Consider the following 15,619-nt stretch of genomic DNA (forward strand, 5'->3'; position numbering starts at 1 on the left):
GTGCTGAAAGAGCAGTAACTTGGCAGAAGCTAAAGTCATATTCTGTTAAATCTGCTCTGTAGGCAAGTCAAAACCATTCTTTACAGCAGGACCTCTAATAAAGCCTGGCAGCTGTTAAATATGTGGGTATCCTGGAGTTGATGTTGCAACCCTCTATGTCTGCTGCAGTGGAGAGAGTGTTGAATTTCCTTGCAAGGGTTGATAACCTTTCCCTGCTCTAGCATTAACATGTACTTTAGCTGAATCAGGGCATTTTTGGCTCAAAATACACCTGGGCTTTCCATGACTAGCAATCAGACCTTTTGATTTTAAGAATTTATTAATAATATTGTTTATTAAAAAAAGCACCCTTGCCTGTCTCTCTGCCCTTACAAAGTACAGCTATTCTTTTGTTTATCACCTCTTCCCCTTTGTTCCTCATGGCTCACATTTTCCCTTATACTGGTGAATTAGTACACTCCTTCTTGGTTAAAGTTTTGTCTTCATAATGTGTTAATATTGCTGTACTATTGTGCATTTTGTGAAGTGTCAGCTGTGCAGTGCTGGCCTCAGTTGTACAATATGATGTTCGTACAAGTTTCTCCTATATATTATCTTGCTAGGTAGATGTCTTCCTTCTATCATCTTGCTGAGTTGGTGGGTGTGCAGGGTCCACTCTCCTTCTACAGACTCCAGGAGTTTAGAAAAGTACTAGAGCTAGTCATACAATTACCTGCATGATGAGAGTTTTGGGCCAGACAGCCAAGTCCTGGGATGTTTCCCAAATAACTTGACAAAGATACAAATCAGGTTAGTTCAGAGATGGTATTTAATGTCCACAGCTGAGTATTAGGGAGAGAATCACTGATATTACTGCTGTAAAGACAGGCAAGTAGAGCTGTTAATGTAGCATATGCCATGTTTTTATTTCTGCTTGAGCTTAGTGTGCTATACAGTGGATTTCATGTTTTACCCACAATTTGGTTCAGTTCTCTGCACTTAGATTGAGCAGCCAGACCAAGCCTCAAGGGGCAAGTAACCAGACCCACCAAACACAACCACTGGGTTTTAACTTTCCTTTAATGACAAGACAATAGCCATGCAATAGGAGCACTGTACAGAACTGCAGTTCTGCATACTCAATACAAAAGAAGCATCTGTGCAGCTCAGTGGGGTTTGTTACAATCATGTACATCAATTAGGGGTAGCTCCATTTATGCTCCTACACCAACTCTGATTTTCCAAATGAATTATTAATTAATTTTTATTATTTAAATTAATGGTATCTACACAAGGTTAATTGACGTGCCAGAAATGTCATTTTGTTTTCTTTTGCTTGATACCTTGTATATACCAAGGCTGACACTGCAAGCTCTGGAAAAGCTTTAGCTATCAGAATGGTACAGCTCAGAGACACCATCTTTTGAAGGAATATCACTGAACCTCCTCTGGCACAGATCAAGAAATCCCTAATCTGGTGCATTATCACATACAGTCTTTTCTTTAGAACTCCTATGGTTCCCAGAGCCTCTGCAAGCTTATGTTCCACAATATTAAGATACACCAAAGTATCAGTACCTTTCCAATTACTATCAGCACCTTCACAGGTATTAATGCAGCAATGCTGACTGCTGCAGCAGACCTATAAATCTGCCCAGTCTTTGTTCCCAGCTTATGTTTGTTTCTTCCACCTCAGTTCCACCACTCTTTCAAAGTCGGTTCTATCTTCTGTTTTTTTGCTGAACACTCAAGTATTCTGTTGCTGTAGCCAGGAGAAATGAGGTAAAATAATGTGTTTTGATGAGAAAAAAATTGTTCTGGAAAGATAGTAAGTTTATTCATATAGCCACCATCTGTTCTGCATTTCTGGAACTGAGTATAATTATGCACTGAAAAAAGGATTCTTAAAGCTGGCTGCTTTTAATAGGTTCAATTCTCATTTTCAGATGGCTTTTGTCTTTCTTTTTTCTACCAAGTTCTTCAAGAAGAATTCACCTAATTAAAACGAAAAAAAATAGACACCAAAATGGTTTGTAGGTATTTCAATAAAATAAGACAGAAGAATACATTCTTATTTAACATGAGTGTTCTACTCTTACTGTTTTCACCAGATATTTTATAGGAATTCAATTATATATAACAGCATTTCCAATACATACAGCAGGGATCTAAAAAACCCTCAAAACTATAACCCAACACACAATCCCTCCACTCCCAAAATCCTGATTTTCCTCCTGTCCAGTTTTATGAAATAGCTGTGTTGCTCTGTGCATTACAACAGGCAAAACTGGATTGATTTAATTAAAACTTAATTCCTGTTTCATAAAGTATCAGCAAGTTATAATGAAACCTGCTATAAATCTTGTTTGAGCTGTCATTAAAACAAACTGAGCAGCACAGTACCCCAGATGAGTCTTCTCTCTCCTTCCTTAGGAAAAAGCAGGATGTTGTACCTACACAACAGTTCCATTAATATCAGCTGCTACTTCATACCCAGTGCTTTATCAGAAAAGGCACTGCTCTAAGTGTTTCTATTTTTAAAGCATTGTAAATAAATTCTGCCTAAAGCAACAAAATTGCAACACAAACAACCAGGGACCTTGTTGAACCCAGAAGCATCCAAGAGACAGAATGCGAAGGAAAACTTGAAAATTTGGTACCCTCTATCCTGCCTCACACATTAAGCATAGTACAGAATAGGTTTGGAAAATAAAATTAGATTAAGCAATTGTACAAACACGAAGTACTGTCATACTGATGGACTTTGATAAACTAGAGGAAACAGTTAAGTAATTTTTAAAATACAGGTAACTATATGAGGTGTCCTTGAGCTAAGGTGAGCTTTGTTGCATGTTACTTCACTGTTTTAGTTTTGTATAATAAAATGTTACATGCTAAATAACCCAATGCCTTTCAGTAATTTACCTGCTTTATAGGAAGAACGCACTAAAGGCCCACTAGCAGTGTAATGGAATCCAAGATCATTTCCTACTTTTTCCCAGTACTTAAACTTCTCAGGAGTTATGTACTCTTCCACCTGGGGAAAAGAATTAATTTTGCTCAGGTATTAATGCAAAGGAAATTGCTATAGCTAGCATACAGTGAAATGAAATACAGTTATATTGCAAGGTCAAAATTTTTCACTCCAAAGCTTTCATCAGTGAAGTCACAAAATGCATTTTTGCTCTGCTTTCTACCAAACATATTTTATTTGATTTACATATTTAGCTGAAAAGTTCAGAATTTAATTTCTAGCTTCTAGCTTTATCATTTTCTTCACTCTGCTTCTGAATGGTCCTTTCGAGCAAACCATTTTTTTCTGTCCAAATTAGTGAAAAACCACAATAGTCCTACAAATCTCTTCACTAACAGTTAATTCAGTGAAACACAGGAACAGAAAAGAGAGTGGATTTCTGGACAGACTGCAGAAGCAGAAAATGGTAAATAGCCCAGCTGAAGTGGCACCATTAAGGGAGAGGCTGTAAGACAGTGAAGGGGCACTGGCTTGAGCAATTATGTTTGAGACATACACTGAAGCTCTTGTTTTCCAGAACCATGCCTCAGCTCCAGCTGTCTCCCTGGCTAACAGCAGGAACTAGCACTGGGAAGTCTGCAGAAGATAGAAGGGGTTAGATGGCTGAGGTCATTTTTAGTGAAGAGCCCCTAACAGATGATCATTGTCAGGCTAAACAAGGAAGGAAATTTTTCCCAACATCTGGAGTTAGAGTAAGGATGACTGTGCAAGGTACTGACCTTAAGTCTGCCTGTAAATTAAAGGCACTTTTACCTTTAGGTGACGTTTTGTTGGTTGCATATACTGTCCTAGGGTCAAACAATCCACATCTGCTTCCCGCAATACTGTAAAAACAAAATTCCTTGTTAGTGGCGGAAGGATCACAAGGAAAATCATTAATTTACCTGTCAAATTGAACCTGTAAGCTATAAGAACACAAAATATTTCAGAAATTCAGTCTTTTTTAACTAAATTATTATTTTTCAATGGAACTTGGAAAACATTTCCTGCACCAGCAAACTGACTGACATGTAGAGGCAAAGATGCTTACCAATGTTTTCAAATTCATACCTGTGAATTCTGGCATCTACTTCAACACCAACTTACATTTCATTGTGGAGTATACTTGTTCGTCCGTCTCGCCTAACCCCAGCATGATGGAGGTTTTGGAAATGACGCCGGGCTGGACCTCTTTAGCGTGTTTCAGCACACGGACGGACTGCTCAAAGTTGGCTCGGGGGTCGCGGACCTTACTTCGCACATTTCCAGCACAAGGGAGAAAAACACGTGGAAGGGCACAGAGAAGTTAGAGAGGACAGGACAGGCGCGTTCTGCCAATGTCTGCGAAGCGGCTGAGCAGAGGTTTTTTTGGCCGCCCAGTCCGACACCGGCACCGGGCCGCGCCGCGCGCGCCCCCTGCCGGCGGGCTCGGCAGCGCCGCGCGCGCGGCAGGCCGGGAACGGGAACGGGAACGGGAACGGGAACGGGAACGGGAACGGGAACGGGAACGGGAACGGGAACGGGAACGGGAACGGGAACGGGAACGGGAACGGCTCCGCTGCGCTCCGCCACACCTAGATCACTGCTCACCTCTGCAGTGCCGGCACCGTCTCTACATTGTGGGCATACACATCCAGCCCCGACGAGGCGACTTTCTCCACTGCTTTAAGGTCACCTCGAAAATCGGGAGTTAGGCATTCCACCAGGATTTTTGGATTCCTGAATACGAGAGACAAAAGGAACACATACGTGGTATGTTGTGTCCCAACAAACTCAAGATAAAAAAAAACAAACAAACCCACACCCCCGTAACTGAAGACATGACACGCTAATATGCAAAGTTAATTCAGGATAATTCTAAACCAACAGGTTTCTGCAACCACATTGTAACAAACTCACTTTAAGTTAACCTGCAACAAAGACACATTAAAAAATATAAACAGTGCATGCGAATGTTTGAGAGGCTGTTGGAATTGCTTTTATATTTATTATTTGGTTTCTGCTGTATTTCATCTCACATCAGTAAAGCCAGGAATTTGTTTTAAGATCATAGCTCCAAAATACAGAGGAGCTGTAATTCTGCTACTGAAATAAGAAGGCTCTGAGTCTAGATTCTAGTCTCAGTGTTCAGGAGCCTGATTTCAGCTCTAAAAGGCAGGTGGGGAAAACTGCAAGAACCCTTCAAGCCCCAAGATACACTGGATAAAGACTTAAATGAAGTTATACAAATGAATTCTGCAGGCAGGCAAATGTATTGTTGAATAGCATATAGGGCACCAATGGAGGGTGAAGGCAGCACATCCAGGGAAAGCAGGAAGGTACAATCACAGACTTGGAAATGGCCACTGAGGCAAAATGAAAAGCAATTTGATCACTGCTGAATGAGAAACCAGACTCCTTTGGTCACACGGTGACAGAGTTACCTAACTCTGCTGTGTTTGAGCTCAAGCTTCGGGAATGAACATACTGCAGAAGAATGTATTCATTTCCTGGAAACCAGCTGTCTGCTCAAAGAAAGAATCCAGTGCTTAGCTTTAAATAAGCCTGGAATGAATTGGAAATGCATCCAAATTCAAAACAGTTTGGGACCATTCTATGAAAAAGATGAAGAGAAAAAAAAAAAAAGAGGGGGCACAGACAGGCAAGAGGCAGACTTTTCTATTTGCATGGGGCCTGGAATAACCCAGCTAAAGGAGCTGTGACCTACACACAGTACCACATTCTAAAGTTTTAACAACAGTAATACATCAATGACACACCTTTCTTTCAGATGCCGGACTGTCTTTGCAAAGTGTTCTGCTCCACCATCAGGCATATCTAGAAGCATTTCAGTTATTTCGTTAATCTTTCTGTTCAAGAAATGTATTTACTTACTAGCAATGCCAAAAACCACATCCGATTAAACCTTAAATGCAAAATAATAAAGCAGCCAAACCCCAGTCTTGTCTTACCACTTATGCCAAGGGCTTACAAAAGATATCCTACCAGGCCTCTGCAAAAAGTCTAACTGTGACTGTCTAGGGCAGAGTTTAGATTTACCTGTCCCTAGGTTCCCTGTCTCCCTGAGCACAGAATGGCTTTACCTATTTATGGTTCTGGTCTGAAATACAGTTGTACAAAAATTAAGAAGTATATATTACTGCTCTTATAAAGCCCCTTTGAAGCCACTTGGACTTTCCACTGAACAGTTTTTACAATGGCTTTCCTTACCTATTTGGTGTCACCACAAGGGAGCTACTGCAAGGAAACTACTTCCTACTTCCTTAGAAAACACAACTTTTTTGTTACATATACTATATTCTAGGTTTAGTGTTCGGAAGGAAATTCTGTAATATGACTCCTTGTCTTTTTGCTATCCAAGTAATAGAACATGGAGTACATACATGCATTCTGCTAAAAATTAGTTATAAAATACTTAGTGTCATAGTATTTATTGGTGTTTATTATCAGCGTAATTTCTGCTGTATTTCACCAGACATACTGAGAAATACTGAGAATATGTAGGAACTGTGCAAAGTTTCAGCACTGCTGTCTCCTTTAACACAGTCCTCCTGGGCAGGTGTGCAGATGAACGTTTCTGGGGGCTATGTGTAGCCATGGAACACCAGTGGGAGTGGTGGTGGTGTGGGGAGAGCCCAGGTACACACCAGTGGGAGCTCAGGGTGGCGTGAGCAGAGCCCAGGTACGCACTGGTGGGAGCTCAGGGTACGCACCATCTCTGTCCACGGACGTCAGCACCACGTAGTCCAAGCCCCACTCCGCGATAGCCCTGGCTGTGTTGTAAGGCTCCTGCGGATCCAGCGGAGGGGGGTTCTTGGCGGTCTTTACTGAACAAAATCTGCAGCCTCTGGTGCACGTGTCACCCATCAGCTGGAACGTGAAAGACATTCCTACCTTTACACAGTACATGCAACTGTTGCTCAGCTGGGAAACAGCTGCATAAGCTACAGCAGTAAGCAAAAAACACTAGGACAGTGCTTTACTCTAAAGCACTTTAGTGCTTTAGTTACTTTATTGTAATAAACCCATTCCACTACAGTAAAGATCCAACAATAAAGTACAAACAGCTCAGACATTAAGAGAACACTTAGGAAATGGTTAATGACTTACCATAATAGTAGCTGTCGCTGTGGCATATTCTCCACCTCCCCAGCATTCTCCAATGTTGGGACAACGCGCTTCTTCACATACCTGGAGGTGAAAGGCTGTACTGTACCTGGATTTTTCCATATTATTTTTGAAAATAATTTCTGTATTATTGATGGATTTTAATAGTAGCCTACAAACAAAACGTAATTCCTTCTGTGATAAATGAGGTTAAGAATTCCCTGCTGTTTTTAGCAGTCAGTAGAACAGATAAGAGAACTGCTTCCTGATATCCATTACCTTTATTTTCTCCACTTGAAAACTCCAAAAACTGTTCAGCCACATAACTGTCTTATTAATTAGCACAGACTGTCATTAACATTACTGATAAAATGTTCACAAACTATGTGATTCATTAAAGCATAAAGAACTAAGAACTTAGTCTGAAAAAAAAGGAAAAAAATCCCCTCCATGCATTCCCACTGCTTTTTACTATCTGGAAAGCACAATTAATGAAATCTGAAAGTTTGTTTTCATGAAAATTGAGTATGTAACTCTGAGATTGCGTGTGTCTCCATTAAAAACAGTTGCACATAGCATCGCCTAATCTCTGGTGATGTAAGTAGTAAACCCAAGTATTTAAATTCTTAGTAGGAAAAACACTAAATCTGTTGGATTTAACCTTATTCTTTAGGGGTAAAATTCACTGCTAGCAAAAAGGATCACCACTGAGCTTGATTTCAGCTCTGAAGATCATGCAAGGCATGATTTCTACCTGTCCTCCACATAGAAAAATGTAAAATCTGCCTTACTTCTACAGGAACACTTGGTTGGTGCCAGACTTACCGTATGAAGATTTAAACTTCTCAAGGTATTCTTTAATTTATTATAGTTCTTTCCCATGGGAATCTTTGTTTTCAGCCATGGAGGAAGATGCAGCCTGAGTAACATCAAGCAAACATAAAGATTTATAAACTACTTACACAGTAAGTTTTATTCATAGATTTGCTTTACTTTGTTACAGATCTCAACAAGGAAAGGTCCCTTGAAAAATGATGCAACTCAGCAATTAATGTTTGCATCATTCATGACCAGATCAGATTCTCTTCCCTGTTCATCATCATTCCAACACTCAAGCATGGGAATTGTTGTCATTGAAATGTTTAAAACTGTTCACTGTTCCAGAGGGATTGAACAGTGCCACACTGGAGACTGCAGCCATTAATGGCAGCATACATTGCACAGCTATCACAAAGTCTGATCGCTCTATAACTGGAAATATGGGGGTTTAAACATTTTTTTAATATAAGTCTTCATTTTTTGTTTTCTCTATCAGTAATACTTTTTCAACACATTCACCTACTGATGAATATTTGTAATTTAATTACTGGCACTCAAGAACATACCACCATGTCTCCACTTTTTTTTAGGGATTTGAAGTTAATGACACTTGTCCTTTTTTGAATAATCCTTAAATTTGTAACACAGTAGGGTGAAGTTTAATAAAGATACATAGCATACATTTTGTAGTTATTACTAAACATGCAGATCATGCTGGAAAGCAACTAAAGTTGTTTAAAATCACTATTACCTTTCTCCTTTCTCACGCTTTAAATTGCCTTTATAGTCAGCCCATCTGCTCTTGTCTGACAGATCTCCAGAGACAAAGTCCTGTAAGTCCGGTCCATTTTGCAGGAACTCTTTTTTTTCCCCTGGTAAGGAACCTGATGTTCCATACTGGTTACACACATGGCTTCCTGACACCTAAAACAAGCAAGATTGTAATTTATTTAGTAACAAACAGGGTGGCATCACTAAACAATAATTTGCCTTTACACTGGTTAACACATGCTTTGTGTAAGCATTTTCCAATTGGCTTTTAAGTCAAATGTATAATCCTCTTTTTATTTTAAGCTACATGTAACAGACTTATCTATCATAACATCACACTAATCTATGCAATGTAACACACAATTCCTCTGTACTCAGCACTGGTGAGGCCACACCTCAAATCCTGTGTCCAGTTCTGGGCCCCTCACTGCAAGAAAGACACTGAGGGGCTGGAGCGTGTCCAGAGAAGGGCAATGGAGCTGGAGAAGGGTCTGGAGCACAAGGCTTGTAGGGAACAGCTGAGGGAGCTGGGGGTGCTCAGCCTGGAGAAAAGGAGGCTCGGGGGAACTGACTGGTCTCTATGACTGCCTGAAAGGAGGCTGGAGCCAGGTGGGGATGGGCTTCTTCTCCCAGGCAACCAGCGACAGGGTGAGAGGAACTAATCTTAAACTGCACCAGGGGAGGCTTAGCTCGGAGATCAGGAGGAGTTTCTCCCCAGAAAGGGTGATTGGGTATCGGAATGGGCAGCCCAGGGTGGAGCCACCGTCCCTGGAGGTGTTTAAGGCAGGACTAGATGTGGCGCTCAGCGCCGTGATATCGGTGACAAGGCGGGGTTCGGTCACAGCTTGGACTCGATGATCTCAGAGGTCTTTCCAACCCAACAGATTCTGTGAAATAACGTTGTGTGGGTTACTCCGGTGCTGCGGGGCCGCAGCAAGCGCCTTTGCCAAGGTTCCCGGAGGCTGCCGAGCGCTGTCCCATGGGAACAGGGTCGGGGCTCGGAGTCCTGGGGATGCGTGTGTCCGTGCGGGGCCGGGACGGTCCGTCCCGGGCTCTGCCCGCGGCCACCCCGCGCTGCCCCGCGCCGCCACCACAGACACGCTCGGCACCTGCACCCACAGCGTCTCCTCCTGCTCTGCCGTGCCGTACTGTACCGTATCGCGGTCCCCACCCGTCTTGCTGCCGGCGGCCCCCGGGGCACGCGGCGAGACTCACCCGGGCCCGGCCCCGCGGCACCAGCAGCCCCCGGGCAGCGGCGGCCCCGCACCGGCCCTGCGGCAGCAGCAGCGACATGGCGGCGCACAGCCCGATCGACGCACTCGGCCGGCTCGGCTACTCTTGCCTATCGGACGGCTTCCTTGGCGTGATGACGTCACGGACCCCGGAGCGGCTACAAGTACGTGATGACGTCATGCCCTGTCTCTTTTGGCGCTGTGCGCTGCAAGGTAAGGCCTGGTGGCGCCCCGGGATCGCCCGGATCACCGGGATAATCCGGGACCATCCGCGCCGCTCGGCCCCCGAGCGCCCCGTCCGCGCGCGGGCAGCCCCTCGGGGCTGTGCCGAGCTCCGCTGGCGCCTCCTGTCCCGCATCCCGCGCGAGAGGGCCCCGGGACGGCGCCTTCCCGGCAAGGCCCCGTTGAGGCCGCCGCGCCCCGCCGCGCTCCGGGCCCGGGTGGGAGGCGCCGCTGCGGGGAGCGGAGCCCGGCGGTGACAGCGCGGACGGGGCGTCGGGTCGTATAGGGAAAGAGCGGGTGGGGTCCCGGCTGGCACAAGGGCTAGAGAAGCTACAGCGTTTCTCGTTGTCTCCCGCAGGATGAAGACCATCCTCAGCAACCAGACTGTGGACATCCCCGAGCAAGGTCAGTCCGCACCGCGTTCGGGAGGCGCCCGGCCGGGCCGACCCCGCAGCCCGTAACGCGTGTCCGCCTTTGGTCCGCAGTGGGAGTTTCGCTGAAGGGCCGGACGGTCATTGTGAAGGGGCCCCGAGGAACCTTGAGGAGGGATTTCAACCACATCAACGTGGAGCTGTCCCTCCTGGGAAAGAAGCACAAGAAGGTGGGTGCTGCACAGGCCCTTCCGCTGCCCGGAGACAGACGGGAGCTTTATAGTTGGCTTAAAAACGTCTTGGTGGTGGAGGAGAGTGACCAAAAATGTTCAGCAGCTGGTGAGTTATTTGGTAGGTTTTGCTTATTCCTGTGTTTTCTGAGAGAGGTTGGTTTGGTGGAAGCGTGGCGCCTCTTCAGGCACTGCGGGAGTGAATACGTAGATTGCATTTTTCTGTAGTGACAATTGCAGGGAAAGGGGTTGATTACTGTATGCTATTCTACAGACTGCTTATTTTAGAGAATAAATATCAGTTTATTAGATTTCCACAAACTGCAAGTTATATTAGGAGAGGAGAGATAAATAAGTGCGTGATTTTTCATATTGTCTCAAACACTGTAAAAAAATACCAAGAGTGACTGATTTCAGGTACTGTTTCACAAAGATTGAGTGCTTCATTGAAACAGCAGATCCACACAGAGTGTTTCTTTTAAGGTGATCGTGCATAGGAGGCAGGCTTTAGAACAATAAGCTTAGTAATTGCTAATGCGTCCTTTATCTCAGGATTGTATATTTATCTACCCCAGCTCTTTTAGTGTTAGTGGCAAGACCTGAAGAAAAGAAATGTTTCTCCCGTGTCTCAGGTTAGGATTTAAAAGACAGGAACCAGGTGTTACTTTAGTAAGTAGTCTGTCAAATAAACAAAACAGTTCTTTGTTTTTGTTTGGTGGGCTTTAAGTAGTTTATCTGAAAGTTTTGTTTCTCATTTGTCACAAAATTATTTTGTTGCTGGTTTTGAAGTGTAGCTGAAAGCTTTGTTAATGTGATTTTTGGTGCAGCTGCGTGTTGACAAGTGGTGGGGTAACAGAAAGGAGCTGGCGACAGTTCGCACGATTTGCAGCCATGTACAGAACATGATCAAGGGGGTCACACTGGTAAGTTGTGTTTGGAACCAGCATAACTGCTGCCCTTTTTCATACTTGCAGTGAGAGCCTTTTACTTTATGGAGGGAGAGCATTTCTAAGCATCCAAGATGCAGCTTCTTTCTCCTTTTGCTTTTTGTTTTGCCTTTGCTGCCAGGCAAGTTCTGTGGGTGGAGGAAAGGATGAATGTCTCTTGGGCCCTTTTTCAGAAGCTGTTGCTACACCTTGGCTTAAGTTTCTCATGTAAGCTTCGTGCATGTGTTCTGCCTTCTGGGCCTGTTCCAATGTCTGGTTGTGTCCTGTGTCCCAGGGCTTTCGCTACAAGATGAGGTCGGTGTATGCTCACTTCCCCATCAATGTGGTCATCCAGGAAAACGGCTCACTGGTGGAGATCCGCAACTTCCTGGGAGAGAAGTACATCCGCAGAGTGCGGATGAGGCCAGGTGAGCGTCTCTGGAGATAGAGCCTGCTGGTTCTAACTAGGCTTTCCAAGCTGTTTTCTTTGGGCTCTGCCACTGAGAATGGGAGAGGATGAAAATTGTTGGAGCAGCATGTGCTTGTCTGAATTGATGTAATCTTCTTATGATACCATTGCCACTGTTCAGACTTATTATTAATAATGTCTCTGTAATTTTACTAGTGAGATTTAGCTAACAACCAATGTCAAGTTAGTTACTGTAGTACAAGCAATCCAGGATTTACTTTAATCACTGGGAGATCTTAACGGCGTTGATAGTTGGTAACCTGCAGCTGCTTAGTGTTAGATTTGTGTTTCTGTTTTAAAACACTGCACGTGAACTAGTTTGACACCACATGATAGTTTTGGTCTTTAAGGTGTTCTGGTTTGAATTTGCTGATTTTTCTAGGACCATTCACAATAAACTTAGAAATTATTATCCTATTAGCTGTTTTTACATCTTGAACACTTGGAGTCTCAGTAAAATGTCTACCAGAAAAGCAGGCACTTGATGGAGCTTGTTAAACTTCTGAAACGAGGCAACAAAATGTCATAAACAGAGTTACATAAAGATTGTTGGAAAGACATCCCTTATCCATTAGGGTTTTTTTTCTAATTCTATTTCTGGTGAAGGTATGGGTAAGGACATTTAATGTGACTGATGATGTTTTGGGGTGACTCTGGAGGAATCATCAGAACTTGTCCCAGAGCACTGGTAGATAACAGTGCAGCAGAGTTACAGGGTTTTTGATTTACTATAGGATATTAAGGGTGGGTTTGATTATTGTATTTGAGTTTTTTTAAAGTTAGCATTTACTGTTGGTAGTAGGCTGGCTTAAAATCTGATATCTATTGATTAAATAGATGAAACTGTAAAAACTTCTGTTAACTCCCCTTAAAAATTCAAGTTTCCTGTTAGATTCTCAAATGCCATTATGTTTACTGCTTGTGAGTATTTGCACCATTGCTAGTGTAAACACAGTACATGACATGACTGGGGGCAAGTGGTTTTTAATGGCTTTTGATTGTTCTGTGATTGCTGACTCCAGTGATGTCTTAATGAGCACAAGCCTGTGGGAGATGACACCACCTTGCTGGCAAAGTGCTGGATTTTACACAGTGTTGGTGATTGATGCCTAATTTAATAATGGGTAAGCAGGAGTATCACTTCAGTAGCTTTCACTGCAGAGCATGACTTGCACTAGTCTTTAATATGAAACTGTTTGAGGGAGGACAGCCCTGGAATCGATTTGAGGGACTCTCTTTAACAAAGTCACAAAAACTAATTTTTGTCTTGAATACTAGAGTCTAGATATGTAAATTGGGACAGGACATTAATATTGTTTCTTTAATACACTTAATACCTTCAACAGTGTGGATTATGTGTTTGCCTTTCCGTAGGTGTTACCTGTGCAGTATCTCAAGCCCAGAAAGATGAGCTGATCCTTGAAGGGAATGACATTGAGCTGGTCTCTAATTCAGGTTTGTGAAAGTAGATGTGTGGAAAATTGTATGGAAGCTTTTACCTGAAGATGGCAGCTTAGCAAACTCTTTACCTCAGACTCTGAGGTAAACAACAGCACAGTTGGTTTTGTTTTTTTTTTTCTCTAGCCATTGTAATTGCTTTTCATAGTTCCTTACTCTGTTTCTAAGCTTAAAGGTGTTATTACAAGTCTGCAGAATTTTCTTCAAGTCAGTACTTACAGCCTTTTTGGCACCAAACTTCAGCTTTTCAGTTGTACATGTGTGCAGTAATGAACTGCTATTGCCCCGAGTTGGGCTCAGTGAAATGCATCCTATTTTCATTAGACCTTAAAGGATTTAAAGTTGGTAATTCCTGTCTCTAGGTGACAGTCCTCTTTGTTAGATGAATTACTGGAGTGTGAACAAAGGCTACAAGTTGGCTTAGACCTTTTGGCTTTGTGCTAATAGTCTCGCTTTGTCTGCAGCTGCTTTGATCCAGCAAGCCACCACAGTCAAGAACAAGGATATCAGGAAATTCTTGGATGGTATCTATGTTTCTGAGAAGGGAACAGTGCAGCAGGCAGATGAGTAAAACTCACAGGTTAGTATCATCTTAATACATATTGGACATCTTCTCTCTAGAGATGGGGACTTGACAAGGTTTATCTGCTTCAACATGGCCATGGTTAAACAGGTTCCCAATAGGGATGAAATTTTGTTTGTAAAAGATGTCATAAGATGCATCATAAAACTTGAATTTTGGGAGGTCTTTCAACAGCAGTTTTCCATCTTTCATCAACTTGGCATTTTGCTACTGTGTGGAGAAAACCTGTCTCTCCAGTGCTGTACTCTGCATTGGGAATGCAAGCTGCAGTGCTGGCTGAGAATTTAAAAACAGCTGACCTGGCCTGACAGACTGGCTATTTACAGAGAAGACCTCAGACTAATGTTCCTCCTGGTTGGACACTGCCCTCACTAAAATGGTGGGCTGCACCCAATTTATATGTAAAGGTCTTCTGAGCAGTTAGTATGTAAATGCTAGTAAACAGGTCAGTTTAACAAGGACAACTATTTGCATTGTCCATGGGCATTGTTACTGAAGTTGAGTATGAGGATTTGGGGATAATTTAGGAATTTTAACTGCTAAAGGAATTTGATGCTTTTCAGCTGTGTGTGGTACCTTGCATAGTACAAAACACCTGTGCAGGATGAGACAGTCTGACTTGCAAATAAATTCTGTTCTGTGTTCCTTGAGAACGTAAGCTTGAGGCGGGATGTAGATGAAGTGAGTTTCATAAACCCTTTTTTTTTAAATCGTCCTCCAGAAGCCAAACATTTGCAAGCCTATGAAAAAATAACTTTTAGTACTGTTACAAGTGCCTTGAGAGATGGGGCAATTTACTACATTTGTTGAACAATTGAGCTGTTGGGCTTGAAGCCATCTTTAAGTAATCTTGTCTGTGTAAAATCAAGCAAATTCTTTAAGCTATTAATGTCTGCCTTGCATTAAAATAATCGGATAAATAAACATCAAATGGTTGTAAACTTTCAGGTTCACATTTGCACTGATAAAATCTTTCTAACAGCTCTTTATCTTTTTTTTACAGCTGTCTGGATCCCAACGGTATGTACCGCGAGACATTGTCCAGCAATTCCAGTTGGTACAAGGTGATGATTAGTTTAGAAAAATAAACTATATTTCATATCTTAAATTTGTTGTTTTGTTTTTTTTTCTAAGAACTAAATGGTGATTGCATGAACCTGATAGCTTTTAGAGAAGCAGATTGCACAGTGGGTCCACCCTACCAATGTGTTTGCAAACCATCGGACTTTATTCAGACTGAAGGAATGTGCTCAGAGACTGGTGGGGCAGTGTGTAGGCCTGCTACCATGATCTTTCTGTGACTAAGTCGTGAGGTGGCATTTCTGAATCACAGCATTAAGAAATAATAAAAGCATTTTTCTCACAGGGGAGACCAGTATTCTTTCATGACTTCTCAAGCCTCCGACTTGTGATGACAGAATCTGAAGTAGATGAAAAAC

At 42.8% G+C, this 15,619-nt stretch overlaps 2 protein-coding genes across 3 annotated transcripts; one reads left to right on the plus strand and one right to left on the minus strand.

Annotated features, from left to right (window-relative positions):
- Positions 1–790: 790 nt before the first annotated feature.
- LIAS (lipoic acid synthetase) lies at positions 791–10,059 on the minus strand. Of its 2 annotated transcripts, XM_030239495.2 has the most exons (11): positions 9,905–10,059; positions 8,670–8,842; positions 7,925–8,018; positions 7,103–7,183; positions 6,706–6,862; positions 5,752–5,809; positions 4,583–4,711; positions 4,100–4,245; positions 3,767–3,837; positions 2,905–3,016; positions 791–1,974 (listed from the first exon to the last, which is right to left on the minus strand). In XM_030239495.2, exons 1-11 carry the CDS (start codon positions 9,980–9,982, stop codon positions 1,922–1,924), a joined length of 1,152 nt encoding a protein of 383 aa, XP_030095355.1. In that variant the 5' UTR covers positions 9,983–10,059; the 3' UTR covers positions 791–1,921. The 2 variants fall into 2 exon arrangements, with proteins under 2 accessions (XP_030095355.1, XP_050829521.1); XM_050973564.1 differs by lacking the exon at positions 2,905–3,016.
- On the plus strand, positions 10,058–15,288 carry RPL9 (ribosomal protein L9). The gene is made up of 8 exons (XM_009100124.4): positions 10,058–10,134; positions 10,502–10,548; positions 10,629–10,744; positions 11,572–11,667; positions 11,966–12,098; positions 13,514–13,594; positions 14,062–14,177; positions 15,184–15,288. Exons 2-7 carry the CDS (start codon positions 10,503–10,505, stop codon positions 14,166–14,168), a joined length of 579 nt encoding a protein of 192 aa, XP_009098372.1. The 5' UTR covers positions 10,058–10,134; position 10,502; the 3' UTR covers positions 14,169–14,177; positions 15,184–15,288.
- Positions 15,289–15,619: the final 331 nt, after the last annotated feature.

Source organism: Serinus canaria, chromosome 4, assembly GCF_022539315.1.
Source record: "Serinus canaria isolate serCan28SL12 chromosome 4, serCan2020, whole genome shotgun sequence".
Lineage (NCBI taxonomy): Eukaryota > Metazoa > Chordata > Aves > Passeriformes > Fringillidae > Serinus > Serinus canaria.